General features: G+C 49.2%; 2 protein-coding genes and 1 pseudogene across 6 annotated transcripts in view; 2 read left to right on the top strand and 1 right to left on the bottom strand.

Annotated features, from left to right (window-relative positions):
• The window catches only part of TIMP2 (TIMP metallopeptidase inhibitor 2), a 53,761-nt gene extending 43,737 nt beyond the window's left edge, over positions 1-10,024 (top strand). For all 4 annotated transcript variants that reach the window (XM_081575703.1, XM_081575705.1, XM_081575706.1 and 1 more), the window contains 2 exons: positions 5,510-5,634; positions 7,099-10,024. In XM_081575703.1, coding sequence (XP_081431829.1) covers positions 5,510-5,634; positions 7,099-7,296 — 323 coding nt within the window. In that variant the 3' untranslated portion in view covers positions 7,297-10,024. The remainder of the gene's footprint in view (positions 1-5,509; positions 5,635-7,098) is intronic.
• Positions 10,025-17,884: 7,860 nt separating this feature from the next.
• USP36 (ubiquitin specific peptidase 36) overlaps positions 17,885-25,527 on the top strand; it is a 32,613-nt gene continuing 24,970 nt past the window's right edge. For both annotated transcript variants that reach the window (XR_014078488.1, XM_081575699.1), the window contains exons 1-3: positions 17,885-17,970; positions 20,544-20,707; positions 24,954-25,215. Coding sequence is in view for 1 of the 2 variants with exons in the window: in XM_081575699.1 (XP_081431825.1) it covers positions 24,963-25,215 (253 nt within the window). In the remaining variant the exon portion in view is untranslated. The remainder of the gene's footprint in view (positions 17,971-20,543; positions 20,708-24,953; positions 25,216-25,527) is intronic.
• LOC145540682 (histone-lysine N-methyltransferase SETMAR-like) lies at positions 22,610-24,320 on the bottom strand (annotated as a pseudogene).

Below are 25,527 nucleotides of genomic sequence, written 5' to 3'. Positions count from 1 at the left end.
AAGGTAACTTTGGTCTGGGCCAGTGTCTGCTTCCAGACATGCACAGATGAATTCTTACCCACGCTGAGGCTCTGTCTTAAAGGATTCTTCATCAAGCCCCACCAGCTTCTCGTTAATAGACATAGGAGTGCTCTTTTCCTGGCACTGATGTTCTGCAAATGCCTTTCATGTGGGTTCCATTTAATCCTCACTACCCCCATCATGAACCCATTTTATAGATGAGGAAAACTGAGGAGTAGAGGATGGAGCCATGTGCTTAGGCCCCATGGTGTGTGCCTGAACCCACTTTCACTTTCAGACTGATGGTTAAACTTTGGTTGATGTCATGTTGGTAGCTTGAAATTGGCCAGGGTGGGAGTGTTGACACCACAGAATTCAAATGCTACACACTTACTCCCAGGAGAGCTACTGGTTAGGCGTTTCTCAACACATCCCTGCTGGCGTCACACTGCCAGGGAGTGGTGTTGTGGTGCTGCCAGAAATTAGACCCTGGTTAGCCTAACCCTGGGCTTCCCTGGTGGTTCAGATAGTAAAGAATCCGCCTGCAAGGCGGGAGACCTGGGTTCGATCCCTGGGTTGGGAAGATTCCCTGGAGAAGGGAAAGGCTACCCACTCCAGTATTCTGGCCTGGAGAATTCCATGGACTGTATAGGCCATGGGGTCGCAGAATCAGACACGACTGAGTGACTTTCACTTTCAGCCTAACCCTTGGTGGCTCAGTGGTACAGAATCTGTCTTTCAATGCAAGAGAGGCGGGTTAGATTTCTGCGTCAGGAGAATCCCCTGGAGAAGGGAATGCGACCCACTCCAGTATTCTTGCCTGGGAAATCCCACAGACAGAGGAGCCTATTGGGCTACAGTCCATGGGTCTGCAAAAGAGTCAGACACGACTGAACAACCAAACAACAGCCTGACTCCTGAGTCTATTACACTCTGCTTCTTCCATCACTGGTCCAGGTTTAGAAGTCTCACTGCCCCAATGCCTAGCCTAGCCTAGCAGGCCTCCGCCTCCACTGCTCCTTGGAATTCCACAGGGAGTTTGCAAAAATCCTGATGCCCAGGCAGCTCCCCAGACCAATTCAAGCACCATCTCTGGGGGTGGCTCCCACTCTGGGTCAAAGGCAGACCTTTTGTTCCAGAGGTGCCAAAGAGCCAGTCTGCACACACTCAGGAGGGCTGAGCCCTAGCAGCCGAGGTCAGTCACCCCCCTTGCACAGTGGCCTCTGGGCATGATTTTCATCTCCTGGGGCCCTTCCCGGGCAGTCAGACCTGCCTTTTGCCCAGAGATCCTGAGGAGTGTGGCACTGTTCTTTTATTCCACGAGATGGGTGGTCCAGACCGCAGGGCCCTCTGGCTAGATCCCAGGGCAAGACGGGGAGAGTGCTTATGTCCAGCAGTCAGGAGCCCTGGCAAGGTCTCTCTGGAGCGTGGAGCTTGGGTCCTGTCCTGCCCTGCTTATCCCGGGAGTGCGAGGCAGCCACGGGGCTGCTAAGAAGGTGGATCCAGGACAGGCGTGGAGGGTGGTGAGATGATTGTTTTGCTGGTAGTCGCTTTTCTTTCTCTTGTGAGATGTGATAGGAACATCAATTGTGCTCAGACCCTTTTCTGAAAGGGAGAGGCTTCATGTCCAAAGGGAACGTGGTGAGTCAAACACAGAAAGCCTCATAATTTCAGTCACTCTCTGATAACATTTCTTTTCACTCATGTGTCAGCTCAGCTGTTCACATCTGCCATCAAAGGCTATTTAACATGTAATATGTACGTGACCTGTGAAACTGCTCCCACACCCAAGCCCTTTCAGTTGTCCCCAGGCTGAATGAGAAAACAGTTACACGAGTAACCACCACACACATTTCAGAAACTTACTACCCATGAAAGCATCCATATTGTAGCTCCATGTAGAAGGAAAACTAAAAATGTTTGAAGATGCACTCAGTTGATAACTGTGTGCCTGTCATCTTAGTGCGAGCACGCTCAGTCGTGTCCTACAGTTTGCGACCCCGTGGACTGCAGCCCACCAGGCTTCTCTGTCCATGGAATTTTCCAGGCAAGAATACTGGAGCGGGTTGCCATTCCTTTCTCCAAGGAATCTTCCGACCCAGGGATCAAATCTGTGCCTCCTGTGTCTCCTGCATCAGCAAGCGGATTCTTTACCCCTGTGCCACCCGAGAAGCTATCATCTTAAGCTACCATTCATTTCATATTGGAAGCGAGCAACGTGGGGCACATTTTAGTTTCCTAACTGGCCGTGGAGTGTAACATTAATAAAAGGCCCTTGCACTGGCTGCTGACTCACCCCATTACAGAGGAACCTCTCTAAGCCGGCTTCGTTCCCTGGCTCCGTGAGACGGCTCTGGATTCAATCTGGTGTTTACTTTCTGAAGCACAGAATCTAGATCTTGTTTTCCTGGAGTCACAACGGGCTAACCAAGAATCACGGGGCACAGAAAACCACTCAGCCAGCGCTGGCTGCGGCCCCACGAGTGACCACACAGCCTGGGGCAGCCCACCTCCTCCTGGGCTGATGACTCAGCTTCACATGTCGAGTTGGCACCGTGAGACTCCTGTGTTCAGGAACTGTTATGGAATCGGCCCTGTCATTTTCTTCTCCAGTCCTCATCTCCGGAAAGAAAAGTAAACATACAACCCTCAGTTACAAATTTTAATTAATTCCTGTTTTTCTGTGTCCAAGAAAGACTTTGCTTTTTTCCAAGGCAGACAGATGCTCACGTACCAAATCAAGTCTTAATTATCTCTACCGAAAGGCATCTCTTCTTAACATTCTGAGATGCTACACCAGTTACACATGACACTTAAAGCTCAGGGGAACTGGGAACTGGGGCCTTTGAAAATACACAATTTTAGACTTCCCTGGTGGTCCAGTGGTCAAGAATCTGCCTGGCAATGCAGTGGACATGGTTTCTATCCCTGGTCCGGGAAGATCCCATATGCTGCAGAGCAACCAAGCCCGTGTGCCACAACTACTAAGACTTCGTGCTGCAACTTTTGAAGCCCCTGCTCTGCAACAAAAGAAACCACTTCAGTGAGAAGCCCATGCACTCTCTACAACTAGAGAGTAGTCCCTGCTCACTGCAACTAGAGAAAACCTGCACGCAGCAACAAAGATCCAGCACAGCCCAAAATAAGTAAATAAAAATTTTTTAAAAGAAAAAATCTGCATTTCATCTCCATGCCCTGCCTTTGCCCACTCTCTGTAGAAGCTTGAACTGGTGGTGAAAAGGTTTAAAAAGGAAGACAGCAAAAAACAAAAAGAAAAAAAAAAGATAGTGAATCACATTGTTAGAACAAATAACCACGTTATCATCAGTAAACTTTTACTGAGCCATTATTATGTGCAAGGAACTATGGATAAAAAAGGATCAAGACACAACCATTACCCTTTGTGCTTATGACCCGATTGAAAAACACGATATACAAAAAAGGCAAAGAACAATGTGACGTGGGAGACTGATGCCAGTCACGTGGAAGTTGCTACGTAAGTTTGGAGGGAGGGACTGGAATGAGTACTCAGCCTGCCTCTAATGAATGACCAGGCCAAGCAAGGTCAATGCCAGAAGAAACCAGGATATAGGAAAGAGTTACTTGCCATTGTCCATTTAGCTCCCTGTCTATTCTGTACTCTTTAGAAAATGGCTTTGTGTGTGTGTTCAGTTGTCAAGTTGTGTTCAACTCTTTGCAGCCCCACGGACGCCAGGCCTCCCTGTCCCTCACCATCTCCTAGAGTGTGCCCAAGTTCGTGTCCATTGAATCGGTGATGCCATCCAACCATCTCATCCTCTGTTGCCTTCTCCTTCTGCCTTCAATTTTTCCCAACATCAGGGTCTTTTCCAGTGAGTCAGCTGTTCGCATCAGGTGGCCAAAGTATTGGAGCATCAGCTTCAGCCTCAAGTCTAGAAAAAATTACAGCTGTTTTTGAAGCTTAAGGTCACCCAGATACATCATTTTTTTAGTTGTTAGGATCAGGATGAATGCAATCAAGGAGTCATCCTGCTTCTTGATCCTTTTCTTTACCTGGAATGTCAGACAACTCCAAGAAAAAAATAGAAGGCTTGAAGGTTAGAGGCATGGTTAAGACAGAAAGATGAGCAGGAGAATTCACACCTGGGGAGTGCTGCCTGCCACCCGCCCAGCACAGAGGATGTCATTGTTGCCGCTTGCAGCCTCAGGCAAGCCGATGTCTTTCCCCGATGAGGAAGTTTTTGTTTCACTTCCTCCTGATGGGATGCAGTAGATAAGCCGGCTGCATCAGCACTTCGCTGAGCTGTGTTTCTAGTAGCGATTGTTGGCGGCCAGGGCTGTGCCTGAGACCATTAAGTTGGACGCTCTGCAGCTTTGTCAAGCCCAGATGCCCAGGGTGCAGCCCGGGGCTCCTGTCTGCCTCTCAGGGAGTCGTGTGTCACTCTCTGCCAGGCTCCAGTGTCATCACTGGGCGTCTGTGTCTCTTGACAAGGTGCCACTGTAACAGGAAGGACAAGATTTTAGACAACCTCCCCGGCCCTCGTTAGGCCCTGTCATTCACCAGAATACACGGGTCTGTCTTTTTCTTCTGCTCTGCTAATGTCTGGGCTGTCACCAGTGAGAACTCTTCACAAAGGGAGGAAGGGGGCTGAGTTAGGAGCCTAAGGTGCGAACAGTGTCTTATCAAGCATCTCATCATGCCCAATACAGGGAATTTAGGGCAGATTGCTGATTTTATAAAATTCTGCTCTTATTGTTCATAATGGAACAACCCAGAATTACAAGTTCAACATCAAATGGAGGAAATGCTTGTGAATAAATATTTGGTAGAAAAAAAAACAACACAGGAAACAATATAATCTATGTACAACGGTGACATTTTTCACTTGAATACGTGCGCATAAAAGAATATTGGAAGGAAATGCATCAGAATGTTAGCTCTAGGTAATGAAAAGAGAGACGTTTTAAAAAGTTACTTTCTTAAGCTTTCTACAGTGAGCTTGCATTCTTAAACTCAGAATAAATATTCCATGGTGTATGAGTCTGCTCAGGCTGCTATAACAAAAACCACAGACTGGAGGCCTTAAGCAGTAGAAATGTATTTTCTCACAATTTTGGAGGCTGGAAGTTCAAGATTAAGATGTTGACAGAGTTGGTTTCTTCTGAGACCACTCTCCATGGTTTGTAGATGGCCAGGTTCCCCCTGTGTCCTCATGTGGTCATCCCTGTGTGTCTGCCTATGTCCTAATCTCTTCCTCTTACAAGGGCACCAGTCCTACTGGATTCGGACTCACCCTAATGACCTCATTTTAATCAATTCTTTAAAGACCTTCTCTCTCAATAGAGTCACACATCCTGAGGTTCTAGGGGTCAGGGCTTCAACCTTGGAGTTTTGGAAGGGACATAAAATAGCCTACAGTTCAGGGTACTGTCAGAACTAACCGTCCCCATGCCTGAGCCTCATCCAGATGCAGGAAAAAGAAGAGAACCCGTCATTTTGTTCTGAGCTTGGTGACCCCTGTCTCCTCAGGGAAGGCCGAGGGGAATGGCAATATGCATATCACCCTCTGTGACTTCATCGTGCCCTGGGACACCCTGAGCACCACCCAGAAGAAGAGCCTGAACCACAGGTACCAGATGGGCTGTGAGTGCAAGGTAAGCAGCTACCACCTCCTCCAGGTAGTCTGCCAGGGTTTGATCCCTGACTTTCCCAGGGCCTCCCAATCCACAGGGTCCCGACTTAGGACAGGGCTCTGGGGAGGTGTGGTCTGCGCACAAGTGAGGGTGTCTGGCCGGGGACCTTGGGGAGGTAAGGGGTATCTGACCACGTGGGCTATAGCTTCTAAGAAGGGAGCCTTCTAGCAAGAGGAGTTTTGTGGGCAGAACATGGGCCTTAAGAATGTCTTTCTACAAAAGTACAAATGCAGAGACTTGGCGTGCCTTGTGAAAGAACATCCCAGGTGTTATGGTTTTGCCAAGTGTACCAGCCATTTCCACGCATGGTTCCATGTAAATGTGGGGTCTGTGTGTTGAGAACCCCTGAAGCCCCTGCCTTTCTTCTTGAAAGCACCCCAGAAGTGGTGCCAAACACAGTTACAGCAGCGCTAATGCTTAGATGCAGCCATAGAAGGTAAGATCTCTGTGGCCCCCAGGGTCCTATTCTGTTGTCTCCTAACATCCCTCAGTCCCCGCCGCCTCTCCGCCAACCCCAGCGCAGGATGTGAGTCTGGGCCCAGTGTGGCCCAGAAATTGGCCTGAGCCGGTTCACACTGCTTGTGTGGCCTTCCTGCCTATCCTGGTAGATCCTCGCTAGCCCACCCCTTAGCTCGTTCACAGTGTGAATTCTGACCCACAACTACTTGTAAGTCTAGCAAATTCCTCCTTTGTCTTTGCACGGCCTGAAGGTTTGCACCCTCCTGTGGACTTGGGTTCTTTTGCCAAGATGTTATTAATCCTTGCTGATCCCCTGGAAGCATACATGTGCTTGGGAGCAAGACGCTGTTCGTTTTACTTGAGTTGAACCTGTCTGACTGAGCGACTGAACTGAACTGAACTGATAAGAGTCAGAATTCTTTATTGTTTTTTGTTTTATTTGTATATTATGAGACGTCCACTTCCTTATTTTTGGCCGTACCATGAGGCCTGTGAGATCTCAGTTCCCTGACCAGGGATTGAACCCATGCCCTCTGCCGTGGAACTGCAGAGTCTTAACCACTGGCCCACAAGGGAAGTCTATCAAGGCCCTTTATTGTTGTTATTGTTATACACTCCGGAAGGTGAGGCCAAGCAGAAGCTGGTTTGGTCTGCTCAGAGAAGGTAGACCAGATGGCCCAAAGTAGAGGGCGTGTTTGCAATAGCTAGGGAGTGCAGAAAGGTTTCTGTCCTATCTTGGACAGGCTGCCTGCTGCCATTTGGAGAGTTTGGGGCTCAGGAAAGCCTACTGAGGGAGCAAGTTCGACTCCAATCCCAGCTCCCTCCCTCCTTGCCTGCTGCCCTTACCTGGTCATTCATTCTGCACACTGCCCTTGAACACCTTCACCAGGTAGAGGCCAGGTTCTGGAGATGCCCCATGAGCGGCCTCGGCGCCCAGCTGAATCCACCTCATGTCCCCCTTCCTAGATCACGCGATGCCCCATGATCCCATGCTACATCTCCTCTCCGGACGAGTGCCTCTGGATGGACTGGGTCACGGAGAAGAATATCAACGGACACCAGGCCAAGTTCTTCGCCTGCATCAAGAGAAGCGACGGCTCCTGCGCCTGGTACCGCGGAGCAGCACCCCCCAAGCAGGAGTTTCTGGACATCGAGGACCCGTAAGCAGGCCACCAGCACCCCTGGGGCCAATTGACAGCGTCCAAGAGTTCAGACTGGTCCAGCTCCGACATCCCTTCCTGGAAACAGCATGAATAAAAACAGTCATCCAAGTGGCTTTAAGTTAGTGTGATTCTCCTCTCCACTCCCATCTTCCTTTTAAACACACAGGTGTGGGTCTGGAGGCAGAGATGGGTCCCACACCCCATCTGCCAGCCTGGGCACCGTGCGTCTTGGTCTCCCTTCCCTGGGTGCGGGCAGGGGCCGGACGCACAGGCGTCCCTCCCAAGCCCAGCCCTGGCACTGTCACAAACGCTGAGCAGACAGCACTTGGGGTCCCCACGCCTGGTCAGGGCAGAGCCTGGAAATGTACATTTTGCAGGATCTTTCGAGGGTCGTTGCCAGACTGTGTAGCAGGCCTACCAGGTCCCTTTCATCTTGAGAGGGGCATGTCCCTCGGTTCCTGCAGTTTCCACACCTCTGGCCCTAGGGTGGTGGTCCCTGTGCACCCCCTGTCTCCCCTACGCCCACCATGGACTCCCAGCGTCTGTGACTTCCGGGAGCAGCCCTGGACCAGTGGCTTGCTCTTGAAGGAGCCCCAGTTAATCATATTAATCTGCAGGATTCCAGCAGGAGCCTCCCTCCCTGGCCTCGTAGAGATGTGAGGGCAGCAGGCTTCAGCTCCAGCCAAGTCCTTTTGGTCCCATCCCCGGCCCGCAGGACACGACCCAGCCCTTGAGGGAGTCTATGACGTCCTACCCTGGTGCAGACATTTGGCAGGGAGGCCTGGCTGCCCCTAGAGTTCGTTCCTGAGCTGCGAAGGCCCCTCTCACTTGCTCCTTTTCCTGGCCTCGGGCACCCAGGTCGAGGGGCACAAATTGGCTTTGCTAGGGGCTCTGTGTGGCCAGTGGCATGAGCTCCCCCTGCTGTCAGGCACATCTTGAAGACATCAAAAGCTGGGTCCTGCCCTGTCCCCCAACACACCTCAGAGCCCCCCAAGCAGGTGCCAGAGTCTTAACAGTGTGAGCTCCCTGGAAGACTGACCATCAGTGCCCCGGCAGTGCGGGGGTACTCCACAGTGAAGTCAGCGAAGCACAGAATGAAGTCCTCCCTTGGGAAGGATGAATTTTGGTGGGGAGGTGTTGTCAGTAAAGCGCTCATGACTTTTCTGGGCCTCCAGAACACTGTGGCCAGCTTTAAGAGACATCTCGTTCTGCTAAAGATGAATCCTTAGGGAATATGTGAACCCAAATTTACCGGTGTACCTGCCCTCCTCTGCTTATATTTCTTGTATTACAAAAATCTCCAAGTTAAGAAACTTCATAGGGAGCTAAGGAGCCTAGCTGTTCCCTAAAGGTAGTTTCCTGATGCCAGTAAAACGGGGGTTAACGGAGGCAGAAATTTCTCGGTAACAGTAAAGATAATCTCCTTTTTCTCCCCACTTGTGTTGTAAAGGTCAGCTGTCCTGAGTTTATCATGCACGCTATGCAAACACACACAATGAAACGAGTCTGTTGGCCTGGGAGTAGTTGTTCTGCAGAGTTCTTCCAAAGTCATCTTCTAAGCCTGTTCTATTCTGTGGTGACCCCAAAGCACCTCTAAGACTCCTGACCCTCCCCCACCATGGCATGCAGCCCCCATGCCCACCTGGGGGCCTGGTCAGCACAGATTTTGATGACCCCTTTCTAGGGCAGACTAGGGGACTCTCCAGGAATTCGGCTCACTCCAAGGGCATCTTCATGTTGTGCAGTGATAGAAAGTTTATAAGATGTCATAATGGACCAGTCCGTGTGATTTAAGTATATATAAGAACACCAGACCCTCCGGTCAATATAACACCCCACCCCCATCTGCTTCCTGTACGGTGTTATCATATGTAACATTTACTCCTGTTTCTGCTGATTTTTTTTTTTAATGTTTTGGTTTGTTTCTGACATCAGTTGTAATCATTCCTGTGCTGTGTTTTCTATTACCCTTGATAGGGGTTAGACTCGCACCTTTTTTTCCCCAAAGGTTTCTGCATCGTGGGAGCTTTGGATCTAGAGTGGAAATGGCATGGTAGCTAGTCTATGATGGTGATTCCTTCAGACCTTTTCTTCCGTTCTTTGAGTACCGTTGCTTTTCTGTCTCCTATGTTTTGTTCTCTGGCAAAGAATCTTTGTGTAGGTTGGTTCTAAAAGATGGCCTTTATATTCAATCCACGCACATTGGTCTTGTAGCCATGCTGAGCAGGAAAAAAAAAGTCAAGATGAAGAACACGATGGTGGCCAAGAAGCCACTCAAATACCCTCACAGTCAATAATTGCCATATATATATAGTTTAAGAAGGCTCTCCATTTGGCATTAATTTATATATTATGTTCTAAGCACTGCTCTTTCCTCCCTCTATTCTTGTCTTCTGCAAGTGACTCAAAATATTTAAAATAAAGTTTACATTGTAGTTGTTTCCAAATCTTTGCTTGATAAGTATTAAGAAATATAGGACCTGCCGCCGTAATTTAAAGCTTTGTTGACCTTGTTCGTTTTTGTTTGGATTTTTTTTTTCGTTTGTTTGTTTTTTCAATTTTGGGGCAATGTGATTTTGCTGGAATATGAAGTCTTGAGACCTTCCTGTGCTGGGAACACGTGAGAGTTGTTGAAAGTCGACAAGCAGACAGCGCATGTCTCCGATGCTTTGTGTCATTCTCAAGTGACCGCTCGGTCCGTGGACAATAAACAGTATTATCAGTGAGAACGCTGGCTGTCTCCATGTGGTCATTTCCGACGTTCCGAGCTGCCCCTTTCTAACTTTGGAACAGGGGAGGGTGGGGGTTGAGCTGTTGTTGGTTAGTTACTAAGTTGTGTCCGACTCTTTGGGAACCCACGGACTGTAACCCATCAGGCTCCTCTGTCCATGAGATTCTCCAGGCAAGAATACAGGGGTGGGTAGCCATTCACTTCAGGGGCATCTTCCCAACCCAGGGATAGAACCCATGTCTCCTGCATTGGCAGGCAGATTCTTTACCACTGAGCCACCAGGGAAGCCTATGGGTTGGTTTATCTCCTGAGAAACAGGCCTGGGGGCTTGGAGATCTGTATGGGATGTGGCAGAGAACTAGGGCAGACGACAGTGAATGTGGTTTCTTAAACTGGCCAAGAGGCAGGACAGGGTCCCTTCATTTGGTACTTACATCTCCCTTTCTGTTATGGAGCATATCTTAGACTCACATACACACATACACACAAACAGACCAGCATCCATCTTGCATCTCCCACCATCAACCCACTGTTTCCTTTCTCTGCACCTACTTGCCCAACCACCCTGCCCAAGGTTATCAGGAAGTTTCTAGAGGTCAGTTTTGTCTGTTTTCAGTACGTATCTCTACAAAAAAAAAAAAAAAAAAAAACTATTTTTAAAACCTTTCCAAAGTATTTAAATCACACCTGGAGAACATAATTATAATTCATGAATGGCATGGACTAGTCGGTGTTCAGACACCTCTGATGGTCTCATTAATGCTTTTTTACAGTTTGTTGCTTTGAATCAGGATCCAAATAAGATCCATACATTGCAGTCGCTCCTGCAAGGTTCCATGTGTACAGGTCTCCTCCTTGCCCCCTCCCTCCTTGGCATTGGTGCCTGTTCTGACCTGCGGGCAGCATTTGGGGTTTAGACACAACCATTTCATTCATTTTATGTATCTAGGTCAAACGTGACTTTTTAAAAAGCACTTCTTATAGAAATTTTCAAACACAGAAATGCAGAGAATGACATCATAAACTCCACGCACCCATGATCCAACAATCTTCCCTTTTCTTGATCTTTGCAAACAGTTTTCAGTCCGTCTGAAGATCCACATATGGGGTAAGCAGATTGTTGGGGATCCTACCAGACACCACTGTTCCCCCACCTCAGCTTTGCTCATTCTGTGAAAGAAAAGCATTGGGGGCAACTGAGGACAGCCTGGCGCTTGGGTCGGAACCCACAACAGACAAATGTGGGTTCAGAGTGGAAACACAGAAGCCTCTGCAGGACCCAGTTTAGGATGAGGGCTGGGGGTGGAGGGTGGGAAGGGAGTGGGGGAGCCACCAGGGCTGGTGAAAACCCTTCAGATGTTTGAGGGGCACTCTCTTTTCCCCTGTAAATTATTCCTGGACATGTTTATCTGATCTAACTTAAAATCAAACCAAGAGAGCAGAGCTTGAATTTTTTTTTTTAAATAATTTTATTTATTTATTCTTGGCTTGCCTTCCATTTCTAGGGCCTTGTAGTGAGTGGTTTGTTTTTAATGTGTTTGTTTTCAGAACAAAGGCAAATTTCTCTCCTTTATTTATGAATTTTGCAGCAACGATGACAGCAAAATCCTAGTCTCAGTGAGGACACTTGATCACATCAAGATGCCTTGTTGCAAGGTGTAATTTCCAAACTTAAAGGATAAAGTTCAACGATCTGGGAAATTCATCTCTATATTCTGTGTCTTCCAAACCAGGACAATTTTGACAGAGAAAGGGGCTGCTATGAACAATTAGTGGGGCCAGTAGGTGTCCAGCCGCCTGTCCTGGGAAACTGTGATGTGGTGTCACCCTGTCATTATGGGTCATCTTCCAACCACACAAGGAATATCACCCCCCACCCCACGCTGTATTCCCAGGTGCTAGGGCTCATCCTCAGATGTAGCACTTCCACAACCCTGGGACCCAAAAGCCTTGCCCTGTGGTCTGGAAGCAAAGGCGTACCAGCTAAGGCAGCTCTGGATATCAGGGCAAATGACTCCAGCAACCCAGGGACTGACACAAAGGAGTTGATTTCTTGCCAAGACCAATGGAGACGTTTGGTGGACTCCCTCCACGGCTGATTTGGAACCTGGACTCCTTCCCTTGGTGTCCCCCACCACCTTCCAGAGCCTCGGAGTCCTCTGTTTTCAGCCAGAAGGAGGAAGGAAGGAGGCACCATAGATTCTCAGACTCTTTGGCTTGGGGATGGCCCCTACCACCTCCTCTCACGGGTACTGGACGGACTGAGTCACCATTCAGCCGTTCAACACCATTCAACACTCAGCTTCTGCCCACGGCCCCTCTGTCTCTACCCACCTGCTTCCCAGGTAAGCCCAGATGGCAAGGAGAAGTCTAGGTGGGCCTACTATGTGTTCCCTGGGCAGTGCTGGGGGTAAGGGCCAGCAAGCAAGGTGGTGTCAGGACTGAAAAGGCGGGGTCTTGAACACTCTTGAAAAGTTTATGCAATCTAGTCCTGAGGCCAAACAGACGCACACAATGCTTTGAGGAAAGTAACAGAGCCATGCAAAGGACCACTGTGCTACCAAGAATAATAAGAGCCACCCGAGGGGAAAGGAGCAGACCAGGCCAGACCCAGTGGCAGGAGCAACACTCAGTTGGATGAGGCCTTGTGGGAGAGTTTGGGAAAGGGAGGTGGGTTTGCAGAGAGGAGGGGGAGGTGTGATGAAAGCCATGGGGACAGGGGATCGCACAGCTTCTGTAAAGATTCAAGCAGGATTTCAGTATTGGCAGGTGAGGGAAGCTACTCCCAAACACATAGGGAAAATACACACCTGTGGCATTTACTCTGGGTGAATTTTCCATTGTATTTATTTATTTGGCTGCGTTGGGTCTTCGTTATGGCACGCAGGATCTTTAGTTGCGGCATGTGGGCTCTAGTTCCTCAAGCAGGGATCGAACCTGGGCTCCCCCTGCATTGAGAGCCTGGGGTCTTAGCCACAGGACCACCAGGGACCAAGTTCCAGGATGAGTTTTCTTAGAGAGGAAGCTTTGCCTGGGAAGGGAAGCAGGAGGCAAGCGCGTGGCCACGGCCAGCACAGGGATTTAAGGCCCATCGGCTACTTTTTGGCCAAACCACTAAACACCGGCCCAGTTCCATTGCAGGATATCTGCATGCAGGGGAAAGAAGGCCTAAAGCAAAACTCTGGGAGCCCTGCCACATGGCTTTTCCTTGGTGAGTTCAACCAGACCGGGTTTAGATCTAATTTGGCAGTTTCTAGAAACTGAAAATTGTAAGGGTTGTGTAAGCCCAGCAGGAGCAGCTCATAGGAACCCAAACTTAACAATGACTGATGTAAAAGAAGAACAATGATTAATTTACAGTTAGAAATGTGATGTAGATATTTCCAGAAATTAGCATAAATCTTTGGTCATCTACAGGCTGTGAAATGGGAGGGTGGGGGGTGGGGAGCATCTAATCCCTTTTACCTCAACCTCCAAGCTAAGGAACCCCCAGGTGACTTCTGGGCAAGACTACTGTTAATTTGTTAACCCACCTCTTTTTTAAAGTGAAAGTCGCTCAGTCGTGTCCGACTCTTTGCGACCCCACGGACTATATACAGTCCATGGAATTCTCCAGGCCAGAATACTGGAGTGGGTAGACTTTCCCTTCTCCAGGGGATCTTCCCAACCCAGGGATTGAACCCAGGTCTCCTGCACTGCAGGCAGATTCTTTATCAGCTGAGCCACAGTTCAGTTCAGTTCTGTTGCTCAGCCGTGTCCAACTCTTTTCGACCCCAACCGAGCCACAAGGGATACCCTTTTTTTAAAAAAAAATTGGTAAGTTCTAATTAGATTCATTTCAGTTACAGCTTTATTTTTTTAAAATTGAGAATACTTTATTCTTTCATCTTCAGTGTTTCTCTGGTTTCCTCCTTTAGGATTTAGAGATTATCCAGTTATCTCATCTCTAGCATTTTATTTACCATTTAGTTGGATTTCACATTTATCCAGTGTACCTTTGTGCACTAGGCCCAGGGACACACATGAAATGAGGCATGGTGGGGAAGGGAAGAGAAATCCAGACAATTTCCAGCTGAATGTATAAGTGGAATCTTCTGCCAGTCAAACGCAGCACCAACCGAATGACAAGGATAGGGGGAATCCAGAAAGACTTCTTGGAGAAGGTGGTGCTGGAGGAGGTGATTGAAGGACAGGCAGGCAAGGGAATTTTAGGCCAAAGACCAGCCTGAGCCTGGAGTAGAGATGGCCTGATTGGGGCCTGGCGTGGTGGGGGGGTGGCGGGGACTAGCTCTACTGAAGGAAATCAACCCTGAATATTCTTTGGAAGGACTGATGCTGTAGCTCCAATACTTTGGCCACCTGATGGCCACCTGATGTTATGAACCGACTCATTGGAAAGGACCCTGATGCTGGGAAAGAATGAGGGCAGGAGGAAAAGGGAGCAACAAAGGATGAGATGGTTGGATGGCACCACTGACTCAATGGACATGAGTTTGGGCAAACTCCAGGAGACAGTGAAGGACAGGGAAGCCTGGTATGCTGCAGTCTGTGGGGTCACACAGAGTCAGACATGACTTAGTGACTGAACAACACCTGCTAAAGGATCCAAGGCAGGGAGTGGCTGGGGAGGAGGGGAAAGGCAGGCAGAAGCCACCCCCCACCTTCATCCCCCAGGCTATTAGAGTCCATGCTAAAGAGCTTGGCTTTCCTATCAGCAGGGGTGGGGCACAGCAGGGAGTGAAAAGGAAAGGATTTCAGACAGAAGTGAAATGGGTTCGGGTAGGCCTTTTAAGTGTATCATTCTGTTTGGCAGTTTGAGCAATGGACTCTGTTATAATCCAGTAAAGTAGAGGAAAGCAGAGAGCGGCTTTCCTTGGGCAATTGGATGGAGTGGAGGGAATGGCTTGAGGAAATCTTTGGAAAGTAAAATTAGCAAAGTTCATTAAGAATTTACATGGGGGTGAGGGAGAGAGGGGAACCCAGGATGCTAGCCAGGCAGGTGGATGTTGGGATTATAGTCTGCATCAGTCCAAGTCCAACCAGGAACCCCCAAACCACTCTGCACAGCCTTTAAAACAGCAGGGATTAAGGCAGGGACTGGTTACATCCTGATGTAAGAAACTCTCTGAGAAGCCAAGGGAACAGCAGGAAGCTGTTAGCACCTCGAGGGTGGAGGGGAAGAGGCAGGAGGCTGCCCTATCACAGCCCAAGGAGAGGACAGGTGGGAGGCTGCAACTGCAGTATGCCTCCCTGGATGGAGCCGATGCCACTGCCAGAAAGCCACTGCCAGTCTCAGCAGTGCCCCCATGTGGCCAGACTCACTGGGAAAACAGCTGAAAAGGGCAAGGATTTGGTCTGAACTCCAGCACACCAGGCCAAGTGGGCAACAGGGCAGAAAGGCGAGGAAGCTCAGCGGAGTGTGGGGAGCATCCATTTCTGGGCATGATGAGTTTCAAGATGGTCATGGGCCCTTTAGCGGAGGTATCCAGAAGGGACTAGATAAGGGCGAGAGAGGTCTGCATGTTTGGAATTTACCAGCCTACAGGCAGTGTTCAGTTGCCGTGGTGACAGCAGTGGATGTGCTCATAGGGTAAGTATGTTACATAAAAGAAACATTCAAGTTATTTTCCCAAAAGGTTGTATCATTTTCCAGTCCCTGCAGTTTTACAATTTATCCACTCCACATTCTCTCCAACATGTAGTCTTTTAGTTTCCAGCAGTTCCAGAGAGTGTGGAATGCTAGCTCACTGTGGTTTTAATTTGCATTTCTCTGGTGACCTTTGAGATTGAGCATTTTAGGAAAGACTTTCATATTGGCCATGTGAACACACCCCTAGATTTCACTCAGAAGGCTTCTAGGAGGGTATTTGAGAGGGGAGTAGGGTGGAAATGTGTGTGGCCAAAGGTTCCTCCTGACTTCCAAGTCTCACATCACATTCTAAAGCAGCATGTGGGCCTTTCAGGCAACAGGTTGTCATCTCAGAGAAATTTGGGGGTTACCTCTGAGGGCTTGAGCTAAAGGTGTGAACTTGGAGCCTGAGAAACCTGAGTTTAAACCACCACTTGCTTGCTGGGACCCTGCAGGCTCAGTTTTTTCATCTGTAAAATGGGAACAGTATCTTTTTGTAGGGTTGCCATGAGGATTAAATCAGATAGTGTGGGTAAGTGGCCAGTTTGGTATCTGGCACATATCTTGCTCAGTTAACAGGAGCAAATGTCATTGGTATTGTTATTAGAATCAAGATCTGCTGGATATCATAGATGATCACATGGAGGCCCGGGTTAGTTCAGTCTCCAAAGCAACCTGCTAATTAGCACAGAGCTGGGATAAAACTGAGGTCTCCTCATTCTCCAGCTAGTTACTAGCCCTCTGTTTCACCTGCCTCCAGCTTTTAATCACTGGTTTATTCACTGTATCAGGCTTGGATTAGTGAAAACAATCTTTGTCTGACTCATTGTTTTAGGGCACAGAATGGATTCAGTGACAAATTCCAATCTGAATCCCTGTAGTTGAGGATTCTCACAGGCTCTTGCCAGCTTACGTTTGTTTGCTTTTTCAAAATAACATCACCCCCCCCAAGTGATAACTACAGGTGAATTTTGTTCCAGTTACACCCATTCTCTCTTTCCATCGCCAGCCTCCACCCTCCTCCGCCTGAAGGACTGTGCTGCAAGGAGCATGACAACTAGCTCAAGGCTTCTAGTTGCTTCGCCCAGTACGTATCGTCCATCCTGCCTTTCACAGTTCAGTTCAGTTCAGTTGCTCAGTCGTGTCCGACTCTTTGCGACCCCATGAATTGCAGCACGCCAGGCCTCTCTGTTCATCACCAACTACCCAAACCCATGTCCATCGAGTCGGTGATGCCATCCAACCATCTCATCCTCTGTCGTCCCCTTCTCCTCCCGCCCCCAATCCTACCCAGCATTAGGGTCTTTTCCAATGAGTCAACCCTTCGCATGAGGTGGCCAAAGTATTGGAGTTTCAGCTTCAACATCAGACCTTCCAATGAACACCCAGGATTGATCTCTTTTTGTCTCCCAAAGACACAGCAGATTGGGTTGTGTACTCCAGCGCTGTCTTTTGGAAAAAGTCGTTTACTGTGGAGTAACAATATTCCTTTGCTTCCGTGAAGTATTTGGAGGTCAAGCCTAGGATCACACTCTCTCCACCTGCCCTGAAGACCAGGACGGATGGTAACCAAGAGGATTCAGGTGAAAAGGATTTTTTAAAATACGAAAAAGAGAAACGTGTTCGCAAACATTCAACCACAACCTTAACGTAGCTGTCACGGGATGACGGTTCTGAAATGAAGCAAGGGAGTGGGGTCAAGGAATTGAGCAGGGCCCGGGACACGGCGAAGGTCAAATGCCATCACTCCCGACCCCTTCATCCCAAGAGCTCTCGGTCCGCTCTCCGGGCTTTACTGGGCCTGCTACCCTCTTGTCGCCCGATCGGTGTCTCGATCACTAAATGCCCTGGAGGGTGCAACCAAGCGCCCGCCCCACGCCACCGCTGGGACAGCAGGCGCAAACTAGCGGCCCCGAGACGCTGCCCAAGGAACGCCCCGTGCGCCGGACCCGGAAGCAGGCACTTCTCGTGCTCTGCGGGAATTCGCCAGGCGCCGGCCGAGAGGGTGGGGCGCCTCCGACTCTGCGTGCTTACGTCATCGCGTAGGCTGGCGGGGCCATTAGATGGGGGAGGTGACGTATCGGGAGCGTCCAGCGACTGTGGGCGGACCCAGGGACTAGGGCGGAAGATAGCACCGCCTCTTAAAGCCGCCCGGGGCCTCTCGGGGTTCCGCCGGGCGGGCCGCACGCCGCGTCTGCTTTAAGAGTCGCCGTGACACGTGTGTGAGGCGCCGGAGACCCGGATGGTCCGTGTGCGGGGCCGTGCCGAGTAGACGCCAACGCCGCTGGCCTGTAGCCGGGCCAGCTGAGGGCCGGGTAAGCTGGGGCTAGGTTGGGGCGGCGCGCAGGCTGGCTTTGGGACTTCCCCCGGGAGTTTGCCGCCTGACGTGGGGCGCACCCGTGGACACTTGCGGGGAGACATGGATGTTTGTCTGCGCGGGGCTGGGAGGTCCACTGGTCCTCGGAGCTGCGCCGTCCGCGAGGGGCTCCGGGGTCCACGGGGAGGCCCTGGGGCTGAGCGTTCGCCAGGGGCTCCGGGGCCCACGGAGAGACCCCTAGGTGCGCGTCTACGAGGGGTTCCGGGGAGGCCCCAGGGCTGCGCCGTCCCCGAGGGCTCGGGAGTCCACGGGGAGGCCCAGGAAGTGTGCCCTCCGTGGGGGTGCCCCAGGTCTGCCCTCTGCTCTTGCCTGCACTTCCAGAGCGGCCCACGGTGCAGGGGAGAGCTGGCCCGGTCAGGAGCCCAGGCAGGCCAGGAGGCAGCAGCCTGTGACGGTGTTGAGCACGGTCGTTATTTACGCACAGAAGCATCATTTATGCTGGGTTCATATTTTCTCTGGAGTGGCTTAAGTTAGAATCAGGGGGGAGGGCATTCGGTTTGGCAGTAGGGCTGATGTCTTGTTCCTTTATCTTATTTGTAAGAGATGTGGGAAGGCTCACTCCTGACCTTCCTCGTGGTTATGGTGAAGGGGTGGGTTCAAGATGTGAGTTTTTAAAATACCCATTTCTTTGGTCGAGTAGTATTGGGTCTCCCCTGGGGTTCCCGGAGCTAGAGCAGCCGCCTAAAATAAAGATGGAAGAGAGAGGAAAAACATCCTGGTCCTGCCTCAGTCCACCGCCTGTAACGGAGGTGGAGAATCAGGTCTCCGGGGAGAGGGACACTCAGTTTGCTCTTTCCTGCCTGGGCCCCGGAGCTGGCTTTGTTGCAGAGGCCCCTGTAAAAGTGCCTCTAGGAGGCCCCAGCCTCTGGGACTCCTCCCCGGGAGCACGTGGTTGACCCTGTGAATCTTGAGCGCAGTTTATGCTGGAAAAGTGCATTTACAGGGAGGAGGGAGAGAAAATGTGTTTGAACGGCGATCGAGAAAGCTTTGTTTGAGTAGAAGTAGAAATGTGCACAGGTAAGTATGAGCTGTTCCTGGACAGTGGGAAACGTGGGCTAGAAAGAGTATCCTGCAGAGTTTTGAAGAGTGTATTACCAGGTGTGTACATCAGAGGGTTTTTGATAATGTATTACAAGGGCATTTTTTGCTAGGTGGCTGCACCTCACAGAGAAATCATTTGTAGGTTATTGCTTAATGTTTTGGGTGGGATTGGTGATGAAGAGGTTTCGTCTTTCTGTCAAAACTGGAAAAATTCGATTTGTTCAAAATCTCGACTCCACATTGGGGAGTGGGCTATATAGGGTAGGTGTTCTCTAAGTTATTTATCTCAAATGAAATTGGGTTAAATCTCCCAAGTTCTGCTTATTCTCTAGCTTCAAGTTTCCCAAACCCGTGTCTCTGCCCATGACAGAGTCCTCAGCGATATGAGATGTTGACAAGAAGAGGGACATTGTAGGGAGTTTTCATGAGAAAAATCTTTACACATTGTTTTCATTCTGAGATCATGTTCATTGTGTCTTTTTTTTTTTTTTTTTGAGTTAATATGCTTTTATTTATGGATCTCAGACATGATGTAGTATCTAAAACTTGCTGTGAAGTAACATGGGGACAGGAGAGGAATTGCCTGATCCCACCTAGTAATCATTGAAGCTGAATAAGGGGAGCATGGCGGTTCCCTGTGCTGTTCTCTCTACATTGTATATGAATGTTTTCACAGTAAAAAAGTTTTTAAGTACCTTAATTTTCTGTAATCATGGTGATTGTGGTTGGTAATTCAGGAAAAAAAAAACCCACAGACTTAGCTAGAGTGAAAATTTGGCAACTCGCATTGGACGTTCGGTTTTCTTTCTTTCTTTCTTTCTTTTTTTTGAAATCTTACTGGCTCATGAAAACTGAAAGTTGGAGATGATTATGTATTATCTCTTACTCTTTGCAAATGCAGTAGAGATTGGAGTTGACTAGTGAGTGTGGTGGAGAAAGCAGTGGCACCCCACTCCAGTACTCTTGCCTGGAAAATCCTGTGGACGGAGGAGCCTGGTAGGCTGCAGTCCATGGGGTCGCTAGGAGTCGGACACGACTGAGCGACTTCACTTTCACGCATTGGAGAAGGAAATGGCAACCCACTCCAGTGTTCTTGCCTGGAGAATCCCAGGGACGGGGGAGCCTGTGCCGTCTATGGGGTCGCACAGAGTCGGACACGACTGAAGCGACTTAGCAGCAGCAGCATCAGTGAGTGTGTGAGGGAGATATTTGTTCATTGGGGCCTGTCGCTGGCGTGAAGGTTAAGGTCTCTAGCAGAGGGCAGGGTTTTCGTATTGTATCCATCAAAATTTTTTGCAGCTAGTTAGCCTAGCTGTCCTCTTCCTGTGTCTCGCACTATCCATGTTCCTTCTGCCTTAATGCTGACTGTTACCAGAAGATGGTTGGCCTTCCTGCTCCACGTCTAGGGAGGAGGGCTGGTGAGACATCGGGAAGAGAGGTGGCTTCATGTGGTGTGCTTTCATCCCACAGATTCTGATGCCCCTTCCGGACAACACGCTTGCAGCTCTGATGATTTAACAGGCCCAAAGCTGGGAAGCATGTGATTTTTGAGGGCCCAGCACCCTCCCTACCCAGTCCAGCCAAGCACTGACCCCTCGCTGCAGGAACAGCACGCCCAAGTTCAGACACCCCAGGTAAGCCCGCTTGTAGTCCAGCAGCCATTGTTCAGTTTGGTGAGCTCTCTTAGATAATTCTCCTTAGGAAAGCTTCTTTTATTTTTTTTCATGTCAAAGAACTTGTGCTTGCTTTTTTTTTTTTGTAAGTAATGTTTTTACATTTCTGTTCTTTATAGAAATTTTTATAGAAAAAGAAATTTGATCCATTTACAGAATTAGGTGTCCCATAACTTAAATCTGGGTGGTTTCATCAGAGGTGCTGGAGGGAGTCTTTTCACTCCAGCAGAGTTTTGGGTCCACCTGATCAGTTGGGTCTCCTGGGTCCAGCCAGAGACCACACACTCAAGGGAGTCATCTTTTTTCCTGATGGGAGTGAGTCATGTAAGGAACCTCTTACCTAATTGTAAATAGTCCTTGAGCTTTGGCCACATGGTTGAGAGGTAGTGGATGGGAAGGAAAAGTGGTAGATCCACGTGTAGCAATCAGGGGTGATGGGGGTTTCTGGTTTGTTACACTGCGGTTCCTCAGCTAGTACTCAGCTCTTATCCAGTGTGTGTCTCCCCATTAACCTCACAGGCACCTTTAATGCTGTTCTTATTCCTATTTTATAAAGAATAAGCTCTGGCAGTCACAGGGATTTTTTTCCCTGGAGTTTATAACTAATCCAAGATGGAATAATGCAGGCATTCCAGAGTCCAAGCTGCCGCCACACCCCTGCCTGCTCCACCGCCTCTAGCTTCGGCGTCTTGTGTACACCTTTCTGGACCTGTTACGATCATTTGTCTCCTCTCTCACTTTTAAAAAAGATAGTCGGTACAGGCACTATCCAGTAACGCAGGCCACAGGTATAACTGGGTTTTACCTTGGCCACATTAGAAAATACAAAGAAGCAGGTGGAATGAATTTTATTTAACCCAATATACGTAAAATATGATCATTTCAGGGCTTCCCTGGTGGTCTGGTGGTTAAGAATCCGCCCACCAGTGCAGGGGACATGGGTTCGATCTCTGGTCTGGGAAGATCCCCAGTGCTGCAGAGCAACTAAGCCTGTGTGCCACAACTACTGAGCCTGTGCTCTAGCGCCCACGAGCCGCAACTACTGAAACCCGCACGCCTAGAGCCTGTGCTCCGCAGCAGGAGAAGCCACTGCAACTCGAAGCCCGTGTACCGCAACTAGAGCATAGCCCCTGCTCGCAGCAACTAGAGAAAGTCCGTGGACGACAACAAAGACACAGAGCAGCCATAAATAAATGAATAAAATAAAAAGTACATTTTGGCATATAACCAGTTTTAAAATTACTGAGACATTTTACATTTGCAAACTTAATTCTTTGAAGTCCACATATTTTACACTTCCAGCATATCCCAATTTGCACCAGCCTCCTTTCTTGTGTTTGGTGGCCCCTTAAGGCTCATGACGTTCTTGGTTTTGAAGACTGTGGGTCTGAACACAGGGGTATCCTTATCTCACTCACCTTGGGAATTGCTTTATTACGTGGATTTGTGTCTTGCAGAGACAAATGTGTCTTGCACACTTACCAGAGTGTCTTGCAAGAATTAGCATTTCCCTGGTTTTGAGCAGACGTTAGGCCCACGTGGTCGCCCTTTGAGGGAAATTACACCAGGCATGATGTCCAAAGTCACTTGATGGTGTTTCTTTCTTTTTATTTAAATTTATGTATGTATTTTACTTTTCATTGCTGCATGCTGGCTTTCTGTAGTTGCACAGGTGGCAGCTACTCTAGTTGCAGTGCACAGGCTTCTCATTGTGGCAGCTTCTCTTGTTGCGGAGCACAGGCTCTAGGCTTACAGCCTTGAGTTGTTGCAGTGTGTGGGCTTAGTATTAGGTTGGTACAGAAGTAATTGCAGTTTCGGACCATGAATTTTAAATCATTATAACTAGGCTTAACCACATCTTTATTAATCAAAATAGGAACCCTTACAATGCCAACGAGAAATAAGTTTGTTTATTCCTGTAGCATAAAAAATCCTTGCTTCAGGATTCAGCAAACTCTTCGAAAGCATTTTCTGCCTCCTGCTGGTTGTGAAAACGTCTTCCCTACAAAAAGTTGTCATGATGCTTGAAGAAGTGGTAGTCAGTTGGCGAGAGGTCAGATGAAAGTGGTGGATGAGGCAAAACTTTGTAGCCCAGTTCATTTAACTTTTGAAGGGTTGGTTGTGCGACATGCGGTTGGACATTGTCATGGAGAAGAATTCAGTTCAGTTCAGTCGCTCAGTCGTGTCCGACTCTTTGCGACCCCATGAATCGCAGCACGCCAGGCCTCTCCATCCATCACCAACTCCCAGAGTCCACCCAAACCCATGTCCATCGAGTCGGCTATGCCATCCAACCATCTCATCCTCTGTCGTCCCCTTCTCCTTCCGCCCCCAATCCCACCCAGCATCAGGGTCTTTTCCAATGAGTCAACCCTTCGCATGAGGTGGCCAAAGTATTGGAGTTTCAGCTTCAACATCAGACCTTCCAATGAACACCCAGGATTGATCTCTTTTAGGATGGATTGATTGGATCTCCTTGCAGTCCAAGGGACTCTCAAGAGTCTTCTCCAACACCACAGTTCAAAAGCATCAGTTCTGCGGCGCTCAGCTTTCTTCACCGTCCAACTCTCACATCCATACATGACCACTGGGAAAACCATAGCCTTGACTAGACGGACTTTTGTTGGCAAAGTAATGTCTCTGCTTTTAAATATGCTATCTAGGTTGGCCATACCTTCCTTCCAAGGAGTAAGCGTCTTAATTTCATGGCTGCAATCACCATCAGCAGTGATTTTGGAGCCCAAAAAAATAAAGTCTGACACTGTTTCCCCATCTATTTCCCATGAAGTGATGGGACCAGATGCCATGATCTTAGTTTTCTGAACGTTGAGCTTTAAGCCAACTTTTTCACTCTCCTCTTTCACCTTCATCAAGAGGCTCTTAGGCCCTTCTGTTGACCAATGATGGCTGTAGGCATTGCTGTTTTTGGTGCATCTCATCGATTTGCTGAGCATGCTTCTCAGATGTAATGGTATCACTGGGATTCAGAAAACTGTAGTGGATCAGACCTGGCAGCAGACCACCAGTGACCATGACCTTTTTTTTGGTGCAAGTTTGAATTTGGGAAGTGCTTTGGAGCTTTTTGTCGGTGCAACCACTGAGATGATTGTTGCTGTTTGTCATAGAAAATCCACTTTCCGTCACACTTCACAATCCAATCAGGAAATGGTTCGTTGTTGTTGTGTAGAATAAGAGAAGATGACACTTCAAAATGACAGTTTTTGGATTTCCAGTCAGCTCGTGAGGCACCCACCTACTGAGCCTTTTCCCCTTTCCAGTTCGCTCCAGATGCTGAAACGTTGAGCTCTGAGGCAGCTTCTTGTGCAGTCGTGAGAGGATCAGCTTTGTTGATGGCTCTTAATTGGTCATTGTCACTTTCCGACGGCCGGCCACTGTGCTCCTCATCATGGCCCTCGTCTCCTTTGCAGACCTTCTTGAACCACCACTGCGCTGTACATTCGTTAGCAGTTCCTGAGCCAAATGCATTGTTGATGTTGCTAATTGTCTCCGCTGCTTTACGACCCATTTTGAATGTGAATTAAAAAATTGCTCAATTTTGCTTTTTGTCTAACATTTCTGTAGTCTAAAATAAATATAAAATAAACAGCGCATAATTTCATTCATTAGCAAAAAACCCAGAAAGCAAGAAATGTGCATTAAAATGATGTATAGCATAATCACATTTATATAAGAATGTATTTCCAGTATCAAACAACAAAGTGCAAGAATGCAAAACCGCAATTACTTTTGCACCAACCTAATAGTTGCATCACACATGCTCGGTAGTTGTGGCACAGGGGCTTAGTTGCCCCGAGAAAAGTGAGATCTTCCTGGACCAGGGATCAAACCCATGTCCCCCTGCATTGGCAGGCAGATTCTTCACCACTGAGCCACTAGGGAAGTCCCTACTCAATGGTCCTTCTTGAAGAGATGACATCAAAAGGGTAGTCTGACCTCCTCAGGGCTGTGTCTGTCCATTTAGTGCTGTTGGCGGAGGCACTCTGTCTTTTTTGAGAGGAGAGGCGTGGATGCTGCTGTGTCAGCGCGGTCTCATGTCTTCCACTTGCTCTGTAGGGTTGGTGGCCGATCCAGAGCCACTTTCATGGTGGGACCCATCCCTAAGGCCCAGGAGGGGGTTGTCAGAGAAAGGATGCTCTGCTCCCGGGGCCCGCTTACCTGCTGCTCTGTGTCCCTCCTCGTCCCCCAGTGATGCACCATGCCCATCGTGGACAAGCTGAAGGAAGCCCTCAAGCCTGGCCGCAGGGACTCGGCTGACGATGGGGACCTGGGGAAGCTTCTGGCCGCCTCTGCCAAGAAGGTCCTCCTGCAGAAGCTGGAGTTCGAGCCGGCCAGCAAGAGTTTCTCCTACCAGCTGGAGTCACTGAAGAGCAAATACGTGCTGCTGAACCCCAGGACGGAGGGAGCCGGGTGCCACCGGAGTGGAGATGAGCCGCCGGCCCGGAGACAGGGTACAGATGCAGAGGGTGGTGCTGAGAGGGCCCAGCCGTGTGCTGATGGGCGGAGGGACGAAACGCTGACCGGTAGTAGGAACAGAAACACAGTGTGGTCAGCTGTGAGTGTCAGGCATGGGGCCAGTAGGTTTTAGCCGCGGAAGTAACAGAACAGGGTTGGTCAGAGAGCGATCTCTGTCTCAAGAGGTTCAGGAACAGGGCTTGGAAACTAGAAGGCGACATGGGTGGGGTCAGCCCAGGGCCTGCTGACCCCAGCTGTCCTCGAAAGCTCATCCACAGAGGGACTCTGGGGCTCCAGGCCAAGGCCGT

Source organism: Giraffa tippelskirchi, chromosome 3 (assembly GCF_054371585.1).
Source record: "Giraffa tippelskirchi isolate mGirTip1 chromosome 3, T2T-mGirTip1v1.2.pri, whole genome shotgun sequence".
Classification (NCBI taxonomy): domain Eukaryota; kingdom Metazoa; phylum Chordata; class Mammalia; order Artiodactyla; family Giraffidae; genus Giraffa; species Giraffa tippelskirchi.
The sequence above is the reverse complement of the archived record's forward strand: the minus strand, read 5'-3'. Positions and strand labels throughout refer to the sequence as shown.